Below are 20,131 nucleotides of genomic sequence, written 5' to 3'. Positions count from 1 at the left end.
TGCCCCAAAACCATAAATATTCTAATTTTTGTAGACAGGAATAAAAATTATAAAGTTAATGGAAATGAATCTAATAATATAAGTATAAAGCATTACTTATTGAAGGAAATAAAAGATAACTAAATAAATGGGAAAGCATGAATATTCATTTATGCTAATTAGTTGGTAGGAAGATTCAGTATCCAAAGACCACAGTTATTTCCAGATTAATTTATAAATTCAATTCCATTAATTCACATGGAGGAATGAAAGATAAGAATAGAGAACACAGTGAAGAGTCAGACGAAAGGAGGAGAGAATGATAGGATAAAAGTGAAGAGAAGAAAGATCTCACCTCTCCGGATTCAAGACTTACTACACATTCAGAGCCTTTAAGATTTTTTATTTTGATTTAGAGAGAGGCACCCAGACAAATGGAATTGAATGAAGAGAAATAGGAATAGAAATAGAAATAGGCTCCAAGGCATGTACAAGAATTTGGCATGTACAAGTTACCTTTCAAATCAGTAGGGAAAAGATAGTTATAACTGACTATTCAATGATAGTTTAGTCAACTGGGTTAATATATAAAAAGAGATAAAATAAGATCCCCACTTCGTTTTATATACAAAAATTAATTCCGCGGCACCTGGGTGGCTCAGTCGTTAAATGTCTGCCTTCAGCTCAGGTCATGATCCCAGGGTCCTGGGATCAAGCCCCCCATCAGGCTCCCTGCTCCACAGGAAGCCTACTTCTCCCTCTCCCACTCCCCCTGCTTGTGTTCCCTCTCTCGCTGTGTCTCTCTCTGTCAAAAAAATAAAATCTTTTAAAAAAATTAATTCCTAGTAAATTAAAAATTAATTATTGTGCTAATTTTTAAAAGAAAAGCAAATATCTTACTGCATTGAGATAAAAAGAGATTTTGTTTTAAAAAATTCAAGGAAATCAACAACCCAATTTTACACCTCAAGGAACTGGAAAAAGAACAAACTAAACCAAAAGTTAGCAGCAGGAAAGAAGTAAGTAGACCAGAAATAAATGAAACCTAGAATAGAAAAAAATTTAACAATAAGAGTTGGTTTTTTGAAAATATCAACAAGACTGACAAAATCTTAGCTAGATTTAAAAAGAGAGAGAGAGAAGATTCAAATAAAATCAGAAATGGAAGAGAAGGCATTATAAGAAGCTACTATGAACAATTATACACCAACAAATTGGATAATCTAGAATGGATAAACTCCTAGAAACATACAATTTATCAAGACTGAATCATGAAGAAATAGGAAATATGAACAGACACATAATCAGTAAGGAGACTGAATCAACAATCAAAATCTTCCTCCCAGAAAAGCTCAGGACCAAATGGCTTACAGGAAAATCCTAAAAAACATTTAAAGAAGTAGTAAGACCAATTCTCCTCAATTTTCCAAAAAACTGAAGAGAACACTTCCAAACTCATTGGATAAGGCCAGCATTACTCTGATACCAAAGTCAGCAAGAGATACTGCAAGAAACCTACAGCCTTATATTTCTGATAAAGACTGATACAAAAATCCCAATTAAATACTAGCAAATCAAATTCAACAGCACATTAAAAGGTTTATGTGACATGACTGAGTGAGGCTTATTCCTGGAATGCAGCGATGGTTCAAGACTTGAAAGTCAATCATCAGTGTAAAACACCACATTAACAGAATGAAGAACAAAAACGACATGATCACTTCAATTGATGCAGAAAAAGCATTTGACAAACTTCAACGCCCTTTCATGATAAAAACACTCAACAACAAAGAAGGAATAGAAAGAAACTACCTCCATACAGTAAAGGCCATATATGAAAAGCCTACAGTAAACGTGACACTCAATGGTGAAAAACTGAAAGCTTTTCCTCTAAAATCAGGAACAAGGTAAGGCTGCTCTTACCATTTCTATTCAATATAGCACTAGAAGTCCTAGCCAGAGCAGTTAGGCCAAAAAAAAAAAAAAAAGATATCCAAATCTGAAAGGAAGAAATAAAATTATCTCTGCCTGTAGATTATATAATCTTATATGTAGAAAACCCTAAAAATTCCACACAAAAAACTGTTATAATAAGCACATACAGCAAAGTTACAGGATACAAGATCAACATACAAAAATCAGTCACATTTCTTTACACTAACAATGAACAATCCAAAAAAAATTAAGGGGAAAAGATCCCATTTAAAGTAGGATCAAGAATAATAAAATGCTTAGGAATTAATTTAACCAATAAGACAAAACACCTGACAATGAACATGATAAAATATTGTGAAAGGAATTAAAGAAGATAGAAATAAAAGAAAAGATATCACCTGCTTGTGGATTAGAAGACATAATATTTGAAAATGTCCATACTACCCAGAGTAATCTAGAGTCAATGTAATTCCTTTCAAAATCCCAATGGCATTTTTTTTTTAAATAAAAAAATATATTAAAATTGATACGAGGGTGCCTGGGTGGCTCAGTTGGTTAAGCGACTGCCTTCAGCTCAGGTCATGATCCTGGAGTCCCGGGATCGAGTCCCATGTTGGGCTCCCTGCTTGGCAGGGAGTCTGCTTCTCCCTCTGACCCTCTTCCCTCTCGTGCTCTCTACCTCTCATTCTCTCTCTCAAATAAATAAATAAATAAATCTTAAAAAAAGAAAATTGATACGAAATCTCTAGGGACCCCGAATAGCCAAACAATCTTGAGAAAGAAGAACAAAGTTGGCAGTGTCACACTTCCTGATTTCAAAATATATTACAAAGCTACACTAAACAATACATCTTTGTAGTGGAATTAAGACAGGCATACAGAGCAATGGAAAAAAATAGAGAGCCCAGAAATAAACCTTACAGTGCATTCAGTGAAATGATCTTCAACAAGGGTGTCAAGACCGTGTGATGAGCAAAGGATGGTCTCTTCAACAGGTGATGCTGAGAAAAATGGACAGCTGCACACAAAAGAATGAAGTTGGACCCTTACTTTAAACCAATACAAAAGTTAACTCAAAATGGACTAAAGACCTAAATGTAAGACCTAAAACTATAAAGCTTCTAGAAGAAAAAGCAGGGGGAAAGTTTCATGACACTGGATTTGGCAATTATTTCTTGGATATGATACCAAAAGCACAAGCAACAAAAGCTGACAAATGGGACAATATCAAAATTAAAAACTTCCTTGCATCAACGGAAACAGTGGAAAGACAACCTACAGAATAGGAGAGAAAATTAACAAATCACATACCTGATAAGTGGTTAATATCCAGAATATATTAAGAACTACAACTCAACAAGAAAAAAGCAAATAACTTGATCAAAAACTAGGCAAAGAATTTCAACAGACATTCTTCCAAAGATGATAAGCAAGAGACCAACAAGCACATGAAAAGATGCGCAACATCACTAATCATGAGAGAAATGCAAATAAAAGCTATATAGAGGTATCACCTCACACTCATTACGAGGGCTGCTATCAAAAAGGCAGAAATATTAAGTATAGGCGAGGATGTGGAGACACTGGAAATCTTGCACATTGTTGGTGGGAATGTAAAATGGTGCAGCCTCTATGGGACACATTAAGGATGTTCCTCAAAAAAATTTAAAAATAAAATTATCATGGGGGAAAATAAATAATATAATCATATGATCCAGCAATTCTACTTCTGGATATATACCCAAAAGACCTTGAAAGCATTATCTCAAAGAGATATTTGTATACCTATGTTCAATGGCAGGATTATTCACAAGAGCCAAGAAGTAGAAGCAACCCAAATGTCCATCAGTGGATGAATGGATAAACAAAGTATGATATATACATATAATATTATTTAGCCTTAAAAAAGAAGGCAATCCCATCACGTGCTACAACATTAATAAACCTTGAGGACATTATGTTAACTGAAGTAAGCCAGTCAAAAAGATAAATACTGTATGATTCTACTTATGTTAGGTATCTAAAGTAATCAAACTCACAAAACAGAAAATAGAATGGTGGTTGCCAGGAGCTAGGAGGAGGGAAAACTGGGGAGGAGTTGTTCAATGGGTATAGAGTTGAGTTTTGCAAGATAAAACATTTCTAGAGACCTGTTGCACAACAGTGTGAATATAGTTAATACTATTAATGTACACTTAAAAATAGTTTCGATGATAATTTTTATGTGTATTTTACCACAATTAAAATTTTAAAAATAATCTAATGTAAACATGAAAAGATTAGTAAATTTGATTTTATTAAAATGTCAAATCTGATGATGGCAAAAATACTACTGAAGACAAGTGAAAGACTTGGAAAAGAAATAAAGTACATAATTACAAATTATGGGTACCTAGAATATTTAAAGAACTGCAGAAAACCAGTACTATCAGAAAACACTTGCAACACTAAGAAAACACAGAGACCTAAATGTATCTCAGTAGGAGAATGGAGAAGTAAACTAGATAATTCATTTAAAAGAATATTATACAGAAACTAAATTAATGAAACAGATTCATATTTATCAACTTGGATAAATTTCAAAAATAAGTCAAATAAAATACTTTGCAATATGATATGCCATTTATGTACATTTTGGGAACATAAGCTAACAGTGTATATAGTTTATGGATATATACATATGAAGTAGGGGTACTAAAACAAGATTAAATTCAACCCACCATCTACTCTTTGCCTGCGCTTGTTAAGCTAAATGTGATTGGAGCAAAACACAGAATCAGGCTGACCAGTTTCATTTTAAATCCATGACCATGAGCCTCAAGTGGGCCTTCAATGCTGTCCAGCAAACACACTCATTTCCTAATTCATTCACTCTCCCACAGATGTGGCTACTTATTTTATATCTTCTCCTCTCTCCTCAAACTCCAATGTCTCCTTTTCCTTCCTCACTTTCAGCGAGAACATAGAAGCAGTCAGAAAAGACATTCCATAAGCTCCCATTACCACTTCTTGACAGCCACGTGCGTCTGGGCCCAGTAACTCACCCTTCTCTCTCCCTAAGGATGAACTGACCAGGCCACTGGCTGAGGGCAGCTTCCCCACTTATGCACTGAGTTTATCCCTCCCAAGGTCAGTGTTCCAGCAATCCTCTCCCTTCTATCATTATTCTACTGACCTCCACTTCCTTTTCAGGAATGTGTCAACCAGCATATGATGTCTGCCATTTCTCCCACCTTAAAATAAAAAGACCTCTCTTGACCCCACTCCATCCTCTGCTGTCCTCCCCACACAATGTCACTCTTCCTTTTTACAGAAAACCCCAAGAGCCTTAGGTTGTGGAGGACAATATGTCTATTCCCATTCTCTCTCTCCTGAGATTTAGATTGAGCCAATGCTCAATCTCCAGTCCTCACCTTATTTGTCCTAACAACAGTATTTGACATAGTTGATCGCGTTCATCCTAGAAACATTTCTTCACTTGGCTCCCAAGACAACACACTTGCCTATTTTCTTCCAGTTTCCCAGTCCCTTTTTTCCAGTCTCCTTTGCTGGCGCCTCCTCCTCTCTTTTTTATTTATTTATGTATGTATGTATGTATGTATGTATGTATTTATTTATTTATTTATTTTTTACAGTGCAAGCTGTGGCCAGTTTTATTAAAGAAAAATTATGCATGATTTACTTTTCACCAGTCTGTTCTGGCATGCTTCGAATGATATCAGAATCACCTGGATCAATGATAGCCAGTGTGCATACTCTGTAGTATTTCCCACATGCTGTGCCCAATTCAATATTATTGCCACTGTAGTGATGGACACCAGTTTTGGCCAACATGGCATAGTATTCTATTTCAGATTTCCTCAAGGCTGGGCAGTTGTTGGCGAGGATGACCAGTTTCGCTTTGCCATGTCTGATCATTTTCAGAGTCTGCCTGTACCCCAGCACGTACTTTCCACTTTTCATAACAAGCTGGAGCCTGGAGTTGATCGACTCCAGCGACTTTTTTGTCTTCTTTGCGGCCACCATCTTCCTGCCTTAGATGCGGGACGGCCCCAACCTAAAACCAGCCGCCAAAATCGCCTCCTCCTCTTTTTACTCTAGTGTCAGAGTAGCCTGGGGTTCAGAGCTTTGTCCCTTTTTCTTTCCTATCTGTACTTACTCTATTGATATTCTCTTCCAATTTTTAAAAATATTTTATTTATTTATTTGAGAGAGAGAGAGCAGGGAGGGAGATTGACAGGGAGAAGTAGACTCCCCACTGAGCAGGGAGCTCAATGCAGGGGCTCAATCCCAGGACCCCAGGATCATGACCTGAGCTGAAGGTAGACGCTTGACTGACTGAGCCACCCAGGCGCCCCCTCCTCCGTTTTCATGATTTTAAATATTACTTATATACTGGCAAATTCTATATTTATATCTCTACATGAGACTTCTCCCCCAAACTCCAGACTCAAATCTCCTACTGCCCACTAGCCATCTCTGTAAGTCTAATAGTCATCTCAAATTCAAGCTGCTCAAATGCACTCTTCTATCTACCCAGAATCTTTCCATCAGAAGCCCACCCCATGTTGGTTGATAGCAACTTCATCTTTTCGGCCACTCTGGCCAACAACCTTAGGGATCCCCTGATTCCTCTTGCTCTCTCACATTCCACGTCCAACCCATCAAGAAATTTCATTCCTAATGTCAAAATATATCTAAAATCTGACTACTTACTACAACTTACTCTGCCACTCCACGGTCTAAAGCATTGCCATCTCTCGCTAGGATTAGTGCAACAGTTTCCTATCTGGTCTCCATGTCTCCAGACTTGTCCCACCAAAAGAATTCCATGCTTGGCAAACAGAATTACTTTTCTAAAATAAGTCGGACTATCTCACTCCTCTACTCAAAACTTCCCAATGGCCCCCATTTCACTAAAAGAAGTCACAGCCCTTACAAGAGTCTTCAGTGCCCTGCATGATCTGTGCCACGTCTGCGCGCTTACTCCCTGCTACTTGGAGACTCACCAGCTCTGTACGTGTACACCGCATTCCCCATTGCCCCACAAACAGCCCAGGCATATTCCCGCCTTGGATCTTTCACACCAGCTGATCTCTCTGCCTAAACATCTCTTTCCTAAGATACTGATATGGCTCACACTCTCACTTCCTTCATGTCTCTATTCAACTGTCACCTTCTCAGCAAGACCATTCCTGAACCTGATTTAAAAGTGCAACTGTTTTGGGTGTCTGGGTGGCTCAGTCTGTTAAGCGTCTGACTCTTGATTTCAGCTCAGGTCATGATCTCAAGGTTGTGAGGCTGAGCCCCGTGTTGGGCCCTGCACTCAACACAGAGTCTGCTTGAGATTCTCTCCCTCTGCCCCTCCCACCCCCTCTTTAAAAAAAAAAATGCAACAATTTCTCACCCTAAAACTCCCTATCCCTTTTTCCTAGTGTATTTGTCTTCTTGTAACTTCCCAATATCTAACATATTTCATATATATTTTACTTATTTACTTGTTATTGGCTGCCTCCCTGTCTAGAGGAAAGACTATTTTGTTCATCGCTAGATTCCAATACCAGATAGAACAGTGCCTGGATCACAGAAGACATTCAATTGATATTTGCTGAATGAGTGGGAAAAAAATGCAAAATGTTTATAATTGTATATGTGAACAGTGGGTGCACAGATTCTGTTATATCATTTTTAATAGTTTTATTAATTTAAATATTTCATAACATAAAAAATTAAAAAGAGATTTGGAAGATATAAACATTTATTAATCACACTTATGCAATATCAGTTAATATTCCAGAATATTTTCTGCTAAGTTCCCCTTGAGGGTTTGAAAGTCCCTGACACTCTGCATCGGTTTTAAGTAATTTTCCCCCTTTTCTTAGAAAATAGATAAAAATGATTTTCAGATTAATACACTCTATATTAATATAGAATAATGTGACTGCTAAATATAATTTTAAAGTAAATAAAAATTACATATATTTAACCTGATTTGAACAAATGGAATATATATTATAGAAGTTTCTGTGAAAAGAATCTCCACTCAAAAGTTGTCCCTGCCTGCTCTGTGATGTCATTTACATTAAACCTACCCTCTGAACTTGTGCACTGAACTTGCCTTAAAATTAGAAAGAGTATTACAATAAATCTTACCGGAGCCAATAATTTCTACTGTAAGAAAAATTATAAAGGAATCTGTGAGGCAGACATCTGAGGGCAAAGCCCTGTCTGTCTCCCTCCCCTCCTCCTGACCAAATGTAAGGGATCCACTCCGATATCTGGCAGAAGAACTTTACAAACAAATGGCTGAAACTAATGTGTTAGCATCTGTATATTGTAATACTGTTTAAGCAGAAGAAAGATTGGGGCAATGGAAAAATGCTCTGAATGGTTTCTAGATCTCGTTTTTTTTTTTTTTTTAAGATTTTATTTATTTGACAGAGAGAGACAAGGCAAGAGAGGGAACACAAGCAGGGGGAGTGGGAAAGGGAGAAGCAGGCTTCCCGCTGAGCGGGGAGCCAATGTGGGGCTCCATCCCAGGACCCTGGGATCATGACCTGAGCCGAAGGCAGAAGCTTAATGACTGAGCCACCCAGGCGCCCCTAGATCTCCTATTTTCCCAACACTTCCTCTCAACATTTACCCTAAAATAACTAAAATTATCCCAGAGTCACTGATTTTGGTGAACGACTGATAGGACTTATTCACAGAGACCTAATACAGTTTTTGAAAAGATTGTATTTATTTATTAGTCAGAGAGAGAGAGCACGTGAGCACACACAAGCAGGGGGAGCAGCAGCCTCCCTGCTGAGCAGGGAGCCCGATGTGGGACTCGATCCCAGGACCCTGGGATCATGACCTGGGCCGAAGGCAGCCGCTTAACCAACTGAGCCACCCAGGCGCCCAACCTGACAACATTCTTTAGGAGGATATGCACATGAAAAGAATCGTCAACATATATCACTGTGAATCAACTGAGGAAGGGGACAAGAAGTAACTAAAAAGCTTCCTGGAAGAGTAGGGTTATCTGATTCCTAAAGCACACATGCTCTTCATGGATCCTGAAGCTCACCTAGGCATCCTGAGACATATATGTCACAGCAGCAGAATACTGCAAATGACTTTATTAACTAGGCATTTACTAAAGGCGTAATTTAAAACTTTCCTACAAATCAGAAAGGGAGAGTAATTTACGATTCTCATTTGTACATTTGTTTTGTTCACGGTAATCTAAAATTTGAACAGTATGTCTCACACACAGAAACTAATATTTACTTACTGCTTCACACTGTAGAATATACTTTCATGAGCATCAACTCTTTGTGTGATATGATGATCCTATGAATTAGATATGACAGCTATTATTTTACAGATGAAGAAACTAAGCCTGAGAAGGGCTAATGACCAGGGTTTGCTTACCCAATGTCACACAGCTACAGAGGGGAGACCTGAAAAAGATCCTCTTCCTTCAATACATGTTCTATCCACTATACACAAAGGCCACTTATATGTTCAAAAATTAATGAACAACATTCTCTTAACCAAGCAAAGGTGCACTTTTCTATTTTCTGGAAAGAGAAAAGAGTCACTAATCCATAGGCCTTTCCTTTAAAGTAGAGCTACCATGGCAGTATGTTATAATTAGTTTAGCTCCTTCTATTTTAAATGTTGGGACATTATTTTTCTGCTAGTTTTATTTAGCTACCTGTAGATTCACATTAGTAATCTGTTGTGATATTTTTAAATGTTCAGTGTGAAATTATGAAAACACAGAATGCACATGCCATATGTAAGTATAGGGTAACTAATAGGACATTAATGTATCATTTTCACATTATTTGTTTATAAACAGGTAAAAACAGACACCCTTTAAAAATAAATGTCTTTAAAGTCTTCAGTGTTAGAATCATATACCCAAAACCAGCAGACTGTCTGACTCACAGCAGAAACTCAACAAATGTTTGAATTGCACACTCAAGAGATCCTATGAAGGACATAGACTAGCCTGCAGATATTTAGAAATGTCTTCTTTTATTCTCAGAATCTCAAGGGATTTATCAAATTCTATGATTGAGAAAAGAACATATGAAAAGTATCAAATTTGGAAAGTGTTCATTACATATAAAAGATTTTTAAAGGTTCCTAAAATAAACAAATTTTAACCTGCATACAATCCAGTTTAGCAAACTATAATCTAGAAATAATTAATTATATGCATATTTGACAAATACCTCTAGAATATAGGCTCATTAGGACAAGGAATTTGTTATGTTCACCACTATATTTCTAGGGTGTAAGTACAATACCTGATATATAGTACTCAATATTTGCTCAATTATTCAATTAACAAATACACAGAGAGATGAATATTACACCACGAGCAGAAACTTAAACTGTTATTTTAAAAGTATATGTATTTTATACTAAGTAAATTCCTAAAAATTAATAGAAATAAATTTCCCAGACCTAATGAGGGCAGAATTTGTAACACACAAAACAGCAATATATTGAAAGAGAAGCATATTTGGGCCGGGGAAGATTAGTTCAGTTTTGGCAATGTTGAGCTCAAGGAGTCTATGAGAGCATCACATGGAAATACATTACAAGCATGTTTGGATCTGGAGCTCAGAAAAGAGGTCAGGGTTGCCATATATTTTTAGGAATCACCAGCATAAAGGTAGAGAGGAGAGCACAAAGAGAGAAGAGTACTTAGTATTGAACTGTGAGGAACCCCTGGGTAGTAGAGGAAGAGCCTGCAAAAGACAGTGACAGAGAGAGGGAAAGCCAGGGGAGCATGGTATCACAGGAGCCAAAGAGAGAGGCAATATCCAGTTCAACATTACTAAGTAGTCAAGTAAGAAAGGACTAAAAAGTATCTAAAACTGAGGTCAATAGTGATCTTGAAGAAGGCTTACAGACAGTCAGTAAGTGTGCAAGCCAAACTGGAGCCGATTAACGAGTGACATGTGGATAAGTAAAGAGAGTGTGTAGACAAATACTGACAGAGAACAAGAGCACAAGAGCTGGAAAGGAATATGGAATTCTGAGATAGATTCTGTTTATCTACCTATTAGTCCATCCATCCGTCCATCCATCCAACCATCCATCCATCCATCCATCCATCTCTCCATCTTTAAAATTTTAAAACGGGAGAGACTAGGCATGCTTAAATGGTGATAAAAGGGTCCAAGAGGAAGAGGTAGAAGAGGAGAGAGGTCAGTTGGAGCTGGAGTTATAGAATCTTTCTGTATACACTGGAAACCAAGGAAACTCCTTAAACTAGAGTTTAAACTGAAAACCAACAAGGTAGAATAGGGATGGACAAAAAAAGAAACTCATTCCAAGAAAGACGGTATTTCGATATAAAGGAGTCAGGGTGACATGTGAAACCAAAAAGGAATGCTAGCTAATCAAAACAGAAATTGTTTGGTGGGAATATTTTTAAAGTGGAAAGAGTTGAGGCAGGGAAACTTGCTGAACAGGTGCTGGGTGGCATCAGGGGAGCAAAGAACCACTAGATCCTGTTGTAGGGCTCTCAGAAAGGGGTACTTCCTATCCCAGCTCTGAGAGTTAAACCTGAAGCCTAGTGTGACAGTATGTCCTCTACGGGAAGAGGAAGAATGAGCTGGTGGTCTGAGGAGAAGAGATGAAAGTGGAAAGCTTAATGACACAGACCTTAACACATAACTGTATTAAATGCAGCTAGGTTGTATTCAGTGAATAATAAGAAAATCTATAAATTATTTCTCCACTTCAGATTGAGTCCCAATATTTCATTTTTTAAAAAGATTTTATTTATGTATTTATTTGAGGGAGAGCAGGGGGAGAGGCAGAAGGAGAGAATCTCAAGCAGGCTCTGTGTTGAGCGCAGGGCCCAACATGGGGCTCGATCTCATGACCCTGAGATCATGACCTGAGCCAAACCAAGAGCTGGACGCTTAACTGACTGAGCCACCCAGGTACCCCCCCCACCCAATATTTCATTTTTGCACCTAAACAACTGAGTGTTCAAAACTCATGGTATCTGACAAGAACTCCCTTTGTTCCCTTGCCAAGGAGCTGCTGGCATGATTAACAGAACACACAAGTCTCTCTGGTGAGCAGGGACCTGGCTGATTTAGTCACATGGCATTTCTGATTAATTTGTATTTCTGTATTAAAACTCAGCAACTCTGATCCATGTTTGATTTTTGTTTATTTTTGCTGTTTCCCAGGGCCAAAGTCTGCCAAACGATCAGCCACACGTACCCATAAATACAGGAGTCACTAAGTGATTCTTTTCATTGGTGTCTTACCAGAACCTAGCCTAATGTCTAGAATGAAAAAGGCCCTCAACAAACACTGATGGAGTGAATGAGCAAATACATGGACGGTTCCATGGAGAGAGGAGAAGGCGATCACCAAATCTCTCTATGCCGGCGTGCTTCACATGCCAAGGATCCTTTGGCCATCTGTTGAAGCCCACAGACCCCTTCTCAAAACAATGTTTCTGAGTGCACAGTATGACAGAGGAAACCATAATCACATTGGAATACAGACACAAGAAACTATTTGCATTGAAATATAGTGAAATCAAAATAGAAAAAGAATGGTGACTTCATCACAAATATGGATCTGCAGCATGTGCTGGGCTTGTCAAGTCACAGACATCTCTGTAGAAAGATCTGGCTGGGCTAGTTCCCTGGCAACACCACCACCCGACAGCATCTGCAGAGTTTCTGTTCTTAGTTTCTCAGGGAGGAATCCTCTAAACTCCTGTCCAGGAAGCCATGTTCTCAGAATGAAGAGGCAGGAAGAGGCCATGGGAGCTCCATGACTCACTGTGTCATTTTTCACTTCAACCACTAGTTCCCTTGTTCTGTCCTCACCTTCAGTCCATCATCCCTGAATCCAGTCTTTCTAGTTAACCCTTTCAGTCCTCCCTGAAGATAAGGAAAGCACGGTTGCCTGGGTGAATCGGGTAGACAGCAGATCGGAGGGGGCTCCCTGTTTCTTATACAGACTTGCAACCAATCACCTGTGCTCCTACTTTGAGGGACACCTGGTGCCCCCAATTCCTGACCCTGTCTGGGAGCCAGAAGTGCAAATTAGCTTGTTTTGGGGTTTCTCACATTACTAACTTAGGATTCAACTGGGACCGGGAATGCTACCTCAGTTACAACTAGAGTTCCTGCTGTCCATCTTCCAAAATTTGGTTGCTACTTTCTTCCTTCTCTTTTGAGTACATGCCTATATTACTCCCTTACTTTTGTGTAGGGGGTTTAATGAGGAAGCAACGGTAAACATATTTAACCTGTCACATTTTACTGAAGTTGCCATGAAAAGTTTTACAAAGGAGAAAAAGTTTTAAAAATCAGACTCTGAAGTAAATTCCTCAAAAATTCATCTATTTTATAACTATGAATTTTCCATCAGAGATAATTAATATAATTATAACCACAACTTCATGAAGGCAGAAACCATTTCCACCTTCTTCATCATTGCATTATCTAGTACCAAGCATAGTAGAGATGGTCACTAAATATTTATTGAATAAGTGAACTGAACGAATACGGATACGATAAAAAACTGGGATCTTTAGTTCTATAATTTCAGCACTTATGGAATTCACCTAGGACTGCTTTGGCAATATTACAAAAAGCAAACAATCAGAAACAGACACACCTGATGTGGAACTCAAGAATGAGGTGTTTTACAACCACGAAGTCCTTCACTACAAAAATTTCACTGTAATTCTGTATTCTATACCAATAATTTCTTAGATAAAAATGAGTTGGCATTCAAATTTACCTCATTATCTTGCATAACCAGTAGTATAAAAATATAATTTTTACTACAACTGCTACGTTAGTATTTAAATTAGAACAGTAGATGTACATTTTAAAATGTCATTAAATGCATCTGTAATAGTAAACAAGTACTAATCAATACTGAAAAAGCAAAGTCCTCCATATTTAAAATCTGCACATTATCTATTACATTTTAGTTTGAGCAAAAACAGCAAGGTTATTAAAGAAGTTGGTCTAGTAGATCCTTGTCATTTTTGTCAAGTGAATTGAAAGGGACATCAGGACATGTCCTACTTTGTAAATACAATGTAAACTCTATGTCCTTCGTTTTGTAATTCTCTATTGGTTACCAACTAAGGCATAATTCTCAAGGGCCCAAAGGCTTATTTACATTTTTCAGTTATATTTTATAGGGAAAGTTAAATGCATAGTTTAGTTTTAAACTGGGGAGTTCTGATATAAACATCAAAGGTTTAGTGCAATTCTAACAAGATGGTAATTTTAAGCTAAAAATCTTTATAGTCATTCACGTCAAGATGTTCCCCTAGGCAAACCTGCACAAAAATCCATAATCCATATGGTACTCTCCTGATAAATGCTTATTCTATAACTCATTTTTTATCATTGTTTACATTCTGTTGTTACTAACTTCAAATTAAAATGTAATACTCACTTCTTCAGCCACAAACTCCTTACTCAGACCAAAATCTGTCAGCACCACATGGCCATTAGAATCAAGTAGAATGTTCTCAAGCTTAATGTCACGGTATATAATTCCCAACTGTAAAAACAAACAAACACGCATTTTCAAATAACAATTTCCAAAAAATGAATTAGGAAAGTCTTTATCTACCTTAAAAACAAACCAAAAAAGGAATGCCAAATGCCAAAAAACAAACAAAAAAGGATTCTCCTGTTCAGGATGCTATAATGGCTCTTAGTCACTGGCTAGGGCCAGTGTGAATTCATCCATCTCAGGGTTCATCTGCTGGGCTCCCTGGACCTCTTCTCTGTGTAATGAAGATCCATTCCCACTGGACCAGCTTCTGTGGGGTCTCTCCGTTGACTACTGTCAACTGTCAACTCCGTTCTTCCTGTTCTGTCTTCTGGATGTATTTAATCCTCACTACAGATGATCTTCTTCTGATACTCTTAGCCAATTCATGTCTATCACTTCCTAGTGGATTCAGAGACCTTCCTGACTAACCAGATCCCACACTGGTCAAGTCTTTGTTTTTATTCTTTCACTCACCTAAGAGTACACTGTACCTACCTAAAAATAACTGGTATTTTCTAGGCATCTCCCGCTTGTCTCGATATAACCATACACTAACTCTGTTTTTCACTTTTCATGCATTTGTCTAGTAGTATCTTGTATAGTGTCAAATAGATAATTAATAAAGACTTGTTGAGTAATAGGCTCCTAAACAAAGAGGCTGAAGATCATAGGTTAATTTTAGTTGATCATTAGTTCTAAATAAGTGAAATAAGTCAATTAGATATTTATATATCCTTCCATTTTGTTTTGCGTGTAAGTTTTATAGTAAAGCACTCCAGCTATTTCTTCAGCTAAATAAATCTATACAAGTCACACAAGAAGTTCTTGATAGATGTACACTGCACATTTCATGTTATGTCAGCCTGAATGAAATGTTTTTAAACTTAGAAACACTGCTTTCCACAACACTAAGTATATGAAAAAGCAGATTTGTAATAACTTCCTCAAACTGAAACAACAAATTACGCAAGGAAAAATGCAAAGCAATTTTCCTTCCAGAACTTCAGTGTTCTACAGGAAAGAAAGGATGATACCTGCAATTTACTGAACAGACATTTGACTTGAAGCCTCACAAGCATCTAACAACCAGTATGACTTTTTTTTTTTTTTAAAGAAACTCTTTGGAAGCAATTTTAGAAATAAATCATTTACTATCTGCTTTACCTCATCACTTCCAAGTAAACTTCCATTTTTGTCTCTTCCCCGGAAACTCCATGTTAGCAGCTGTATCAAGGCTAATGTTATTGGCTTAGTATCTCTTATGTTGTATCTCTTTGTATTTATTTTAGGGTAGTAAGATTAAGAGAAACTTAGCTGAGGTCTGATTTGCTGTATTACTTTCACTCCATATCAATTACACGTATATCCAGTATTCATCATGTTCTCTACTTCTGTGGTTCTGATTACCCTGTTTTAATAATAACCGATGTTTGTGGATTTTCCTTTAATAAAGAGAATTAGTGGAATTAAAGATTTCACACAAAAAATGAGTTCAGCTTATCCATCAGAATTTTGTATTTGTTTTGTTTTTACGCTGGTATTTATGGTGATTTCCACCACCACTTTTATATTATAAAAACTTACATCTAGTACCCCTAAGCATAAAACTCAAAGATATTTTCAGCCCGTTCCTGGGCCCAATTTGGTTCATGTATGAAGATGTCCTAACGACTTTATATCCCACAGAGATACTCAGGCAAAAGCTGGCCACCACATAACAACTCTACCCAAAGGAATGGGGTGTCTGGCCCCTCACCGCAGGAAGGCGTCAGCTCCCTTCCTGCTCCTCTGTTCTTTCTCTCCAAGCATTGCAGTCTTGCCTCCCATGCCCACCGGGGCCTTTTCCCTTTCCCCCTTGTTCTTATGCGTTGGTCATCCACTCCTCTTAGGATTCCTACTCTGACTCTCAGCCCCTGCCTGCCCAGTCTGGGCTCTGCTCCAGCTAGATGTCCCCTGTTCCTGGTCCCTGCCTTCCGTGCTTGCATCTTCTCGCCATCTCTTCTCACAGACCCGCCCATCCATTGCCTCCATCTTGTAATCCCAGTCTCCCAGTTTAAAAGTGTCCTCCCTCTTCCTTGCCTTTTCCCTCCATCTCTCTCCACCCTTGTCTATGCCCCATAATCACCACTTTAATCTCTGTTCATCTCTAATCCAGTGCAGGTCTGAATTCATGCTGATGAACAGTGGCTCGTATGTACTTGTCTCATCCTAATGTAGGTACTCAAGTCACGCTGGTCTCGTGGTCTCACATACTTTGATGAAAATCGCTCAAGTGCTTTCTGTTTCTAAGGAAACACATACACGCCTAGTCTACACAGTGACTGCTTCTATAATAATGTTTCCTCGTTAAGTTCAAAAAACTTTGTTCAAAATTTCCTGGATCAAGATTAACAGTATATGAAACAATATATGTTTTTTTAAATTTCAAACTGATTTTAATAGAGTTCAAAGAGCATCACAGACATGAATTCCACTTAAAGTTTTTAGCAACTGAGTTCATGCTATAGGGAGGCCGTGAAGGAGGAGGGAGGGAGAGGGAGCATGGGCGGGCCTCAGGGACACAGGCAAAGGCAAACCAGAGTGGGAGAGTGGGGTAGCCGAATACCATGGCAGGCACTTCTTTCAAATAACTCATATTCTCCAACCTGATCAGGAAATACACCCTGCAGACACACGGGCAGAGTCTGCAATGGAGTAAGTCACAATTAAGGAAACATATATTATGACTTTTGTTTTCATCTTAAAGCTTATCTTAAGAATGAAAAGCTTTTATTCTAATGATACTTTGTAAGGAGCATTAGGATTTTTCATGAATAAAACCAAAGAACTGCTCGGGTTCTACCTTTTTAATCTGTATCACAGGAACTACAAAAAAAAAAGTAGATTTTTAAAAAGGGAACTACAGAATTGAGAAAATTGGTAATAGTGTGTAAGTGTGCTTTTAGAATCTCCACGAAGACAGTGACGCTTTAAAACATTCGCTCTTTTAGCTCCAGCATTACCTCAATTAACAGATTTTTAAAAAAAAGAACTCCCAAAGATTGAGCATCTTACCTTGTGGAGATGTTCGAGGGCAAGCACGATCTCTCCAACATAGATCCGCACCTCGTGCTCTGTGAAACGCTCTCTTTGAGAAAGATGAGTAAAAAGTTCTCCACCATTTATATAATCTAAAAATGAAATATATTTTTTTCTTTCTTTGACTTGTATTCATAAACTTAAGGTAATTTTCCCTCTTAATCATTTTGGATTAACCAGAGGCACTGATTTTAATATACTATTTTTGCACAATTCTTTGTGTATAGTATACAGTTTCCTCTGGAACATATTACTAAATTCACATAGTAATACAGTGGCCTAAGATAATGACTATCCTACGCTGCAATCAAATGGATTTGCATAGATTATTGCCATTAAAACTATTACATGACATCTGCATATATTTAAATACGTTTTCCCAAATGCAGTGTATTAGAAATCTCTGCTGTCATTGTATAATACTTATCCTGCTATGAAGTACCAAAACACCAGCCACTGCAATAACTAAGATAAAAAATGAAAAGAACAAACCAAAACACAAACAAAAATCCCAGCCTTTCCTTTGTAATAGCTGCCAGTCGCTATTTCTAAGCAGGTTCCCCATTTTCTAGAATTTTCTATGCAACCTTTCAAAAATGTATATTAGGTAGCAGGTACCATTATCGATCCACGCAGCCCAAAAGGAAAAGTGGCATAATGTGGCTGAGTCAAACACCTGATACTGAAATATTCCCATTTCCCTCTCAATTTGCCCTATTTATCTCCAGAGGAATAATGAAATAAGAGACAGAACAGGCTACAGTGAGGAGTACCTGGGTAGCTCAGTTGGTTGGGCATCGACTGGACTCTTGGTTTCGGCTCAGGTCATGATTTTGGGGTTGTGGGATCGAGCCCCACGTCAGGTTCCATGCTCAGTGGGGAATCTGCTTGAGATTTTCTCTCTCCCTCTCCCTCTGCTCCTCCCCCCACTCATGCACACACACACTCTCTCTCAAATAAATAAATCTTTAAAAAAAAAAACAGGCTACAGTGATAAATACACAAGGGAGCTCAATAATAATAAAAGCAATAACGTAATTGTGTTCATAATTAGCTCCAATAAGATATTTGTTGATAAACTGATGGTACTTTCATTAGAAACTAACCACTGAGACCTTAACACACAGTGTAGACCCTGAAAACAGTCACAGATGTAGTTTAAAGCTTTCCTCCTAAAAACTTGAAAAGCATGTATCCCGAGTATATTCGTTTGTCAAGTTCAGCATAGTTTGAAAAGAGAACAAAGCAAAATCTTCATAAACTTGCAAATTTGTTTCATCTTGTCTGTTTAACTTTAAATTCCAAAAAGCAGATGCAACAGAATGAAAGAACTCTAATAGCTGGTTGCTTTGCAATGTATTTTACGAAACGTATGCCAGTAAAAAGCATTGCCCCCTCTACAGCTTCTGTAGTTTGCTAAGAGGTTTTAATTATATCTTAACACAAAGCTAATTATTAAAAAGGTGTAAAGAACACAGCATTCCTGCCAACTAACAATGAATTTTTTCTACCTTTAAGTAGTTATTTGCTTAAATCTAATGCTGATGTTTATGCATAAATGGTTTCCACAGTTAGTCATGACACAGAAATAGACACCCACAGGTCAGCTGACCAACTGACAAACTCCTACCCATCCTTGTATGTCCTATGCAATTTTCTCATCTTCAATAACCACTCCAGCAGAGTTGATCACTTCCTTTTTTGTTAGCCACTGTACTTATTAAAGACTTCTACCACTGCAATTATCTTGCTGTATTGAAAATGTTTATTTGCACAGTTGCTTTCTCTGTTACACTCTGAGCTTTTTAAAGTCCAAATAAATATATTCACCTCCACAAACAAAGTACCCACATACAGTAAGCACTCAACAGATATATTATTAAACACAAATTCTTTACAGTGGAATAAATATTAATAGACTCTGAAGAAAACCATCCTGACACTCAAAGGCAAGTGTGTCATAAAAAGAATCCCATGTACTCTTCTCTTAGTCCACAGGACCTGGCCTTTGTAACTCACAGACCTGGATTAGACAATGGTTTCACTGTGTCCTGCCTTGAGCAAATGAAGTCTCTCTCAGCTGCAGTTTTTTGTCCATACAATGGGAATAGTAACTACTGTGGATTGTTGTTGCCTGGAACATAGACAGTGGTTTATTTTTCATTTATTGGGAAAACAAAAAAGTAACTAAAAAAAAAAAAAAAAACAAACCCTAAAACAGCATCAAGTAACCTACTTCCTACTTTTGGAATAGACCAAGAGCCAAAGGTGATGACCTGACTTTCATAAAAAAAAACACGTTTTATTTGTAGGTATGTGGTTGCATACTTCACAAGGTCAATAGCCAACTCTATCCAGCAGTCAGGTATTCACAGCTGTAAAGCAGACACAGAAGCTGCCAAGTGGTATACCTGGCGTGTCCCTATGGGGCAGGTACTCTAGATCAGTGGCTGGGATATGACATCAGTGGGAATTTCTATAAGGTAAGCATTTGGTACTCTCAGTCACTATAATTTTAGTTGTTCTGTTCAGTGTGTAGTGGTGTCTCATTATGGTTTTAACTTGCATTTTC

The 20,131-nt window shown here is 37.8% G+C and overlaps 2 protein-coding genes across 3 annotated transcripts in view; both read right to left on the bottom strand.

Annotated features, from left to right (window-relative positions):
- The window catches only part of RPS6KA5 (ribosomal protein S6 kinase A5), a 178,490-nt gene that overhangs the window by 57,092 nt on the left and 101,267 nt on the right, over window positions 1-20,131 (bottom strand). For both annotated transcript variants that reach the window (XM_027571517.2, XM_027571516.2), the window contains exons 4-5: window positions 17,536-17,651; window positions 14,377-14,484 (exon numbers count right to left, since the gene is read on the bottom strand). In XM_027571517.2, the coding sequence (XP_027427318.1) occupies window positions 14,377-14,484; window positions 17,536-17,651 (224 nt within the window). The remainder of the gene's footprint in view (window positions 1-14,376; window positions 14,485-17,535; window positions 17,652-20,131) is intronic.
- LOC118357091 (60S ribosomal protein L30-like) lies at window positions 5,555-5,989 on the bottom strand. The gene has a single exon (XM_035728167.1). The coding sequence runs from the start codon at window positions 5,938-5,940 to the stop codon at window positions 5,593-5,595; it is 348 nt and encodes a 115-aa protein (XP_035584060.1). The 5' UTR covers window positions 5,941-5,989; the 3' UTR covers window positions 5,555-5,592.

This window comes from Zalophus californianus, chromosome 6, assembly GCF_009762305.2.
Source record: "Zalophus californianus isolate mZalCal1 chromosome 6, mZalCal1.pri.v2, whole genome shotgun sequence".
Taxonomy (NCBI): Eukaryota; Metazoa; Chordata; class Mammalia; order Carnivora; family Otariidae; genus Zalophus; species Zalophus californianus.
This window is presented reverse-complemented; position numbering and strand designations above follow the sequence as displayed.

Excerpts from the sequence above, each read along its gene's own strand:
- LOC118357091 (XM_035728167.1), bottom strand. The coding sequence starts at position 5,940 with ATGGTGGCCGCAAAGAAGACAAAAAAGTCGCTGGAGTCGATCAACTCC.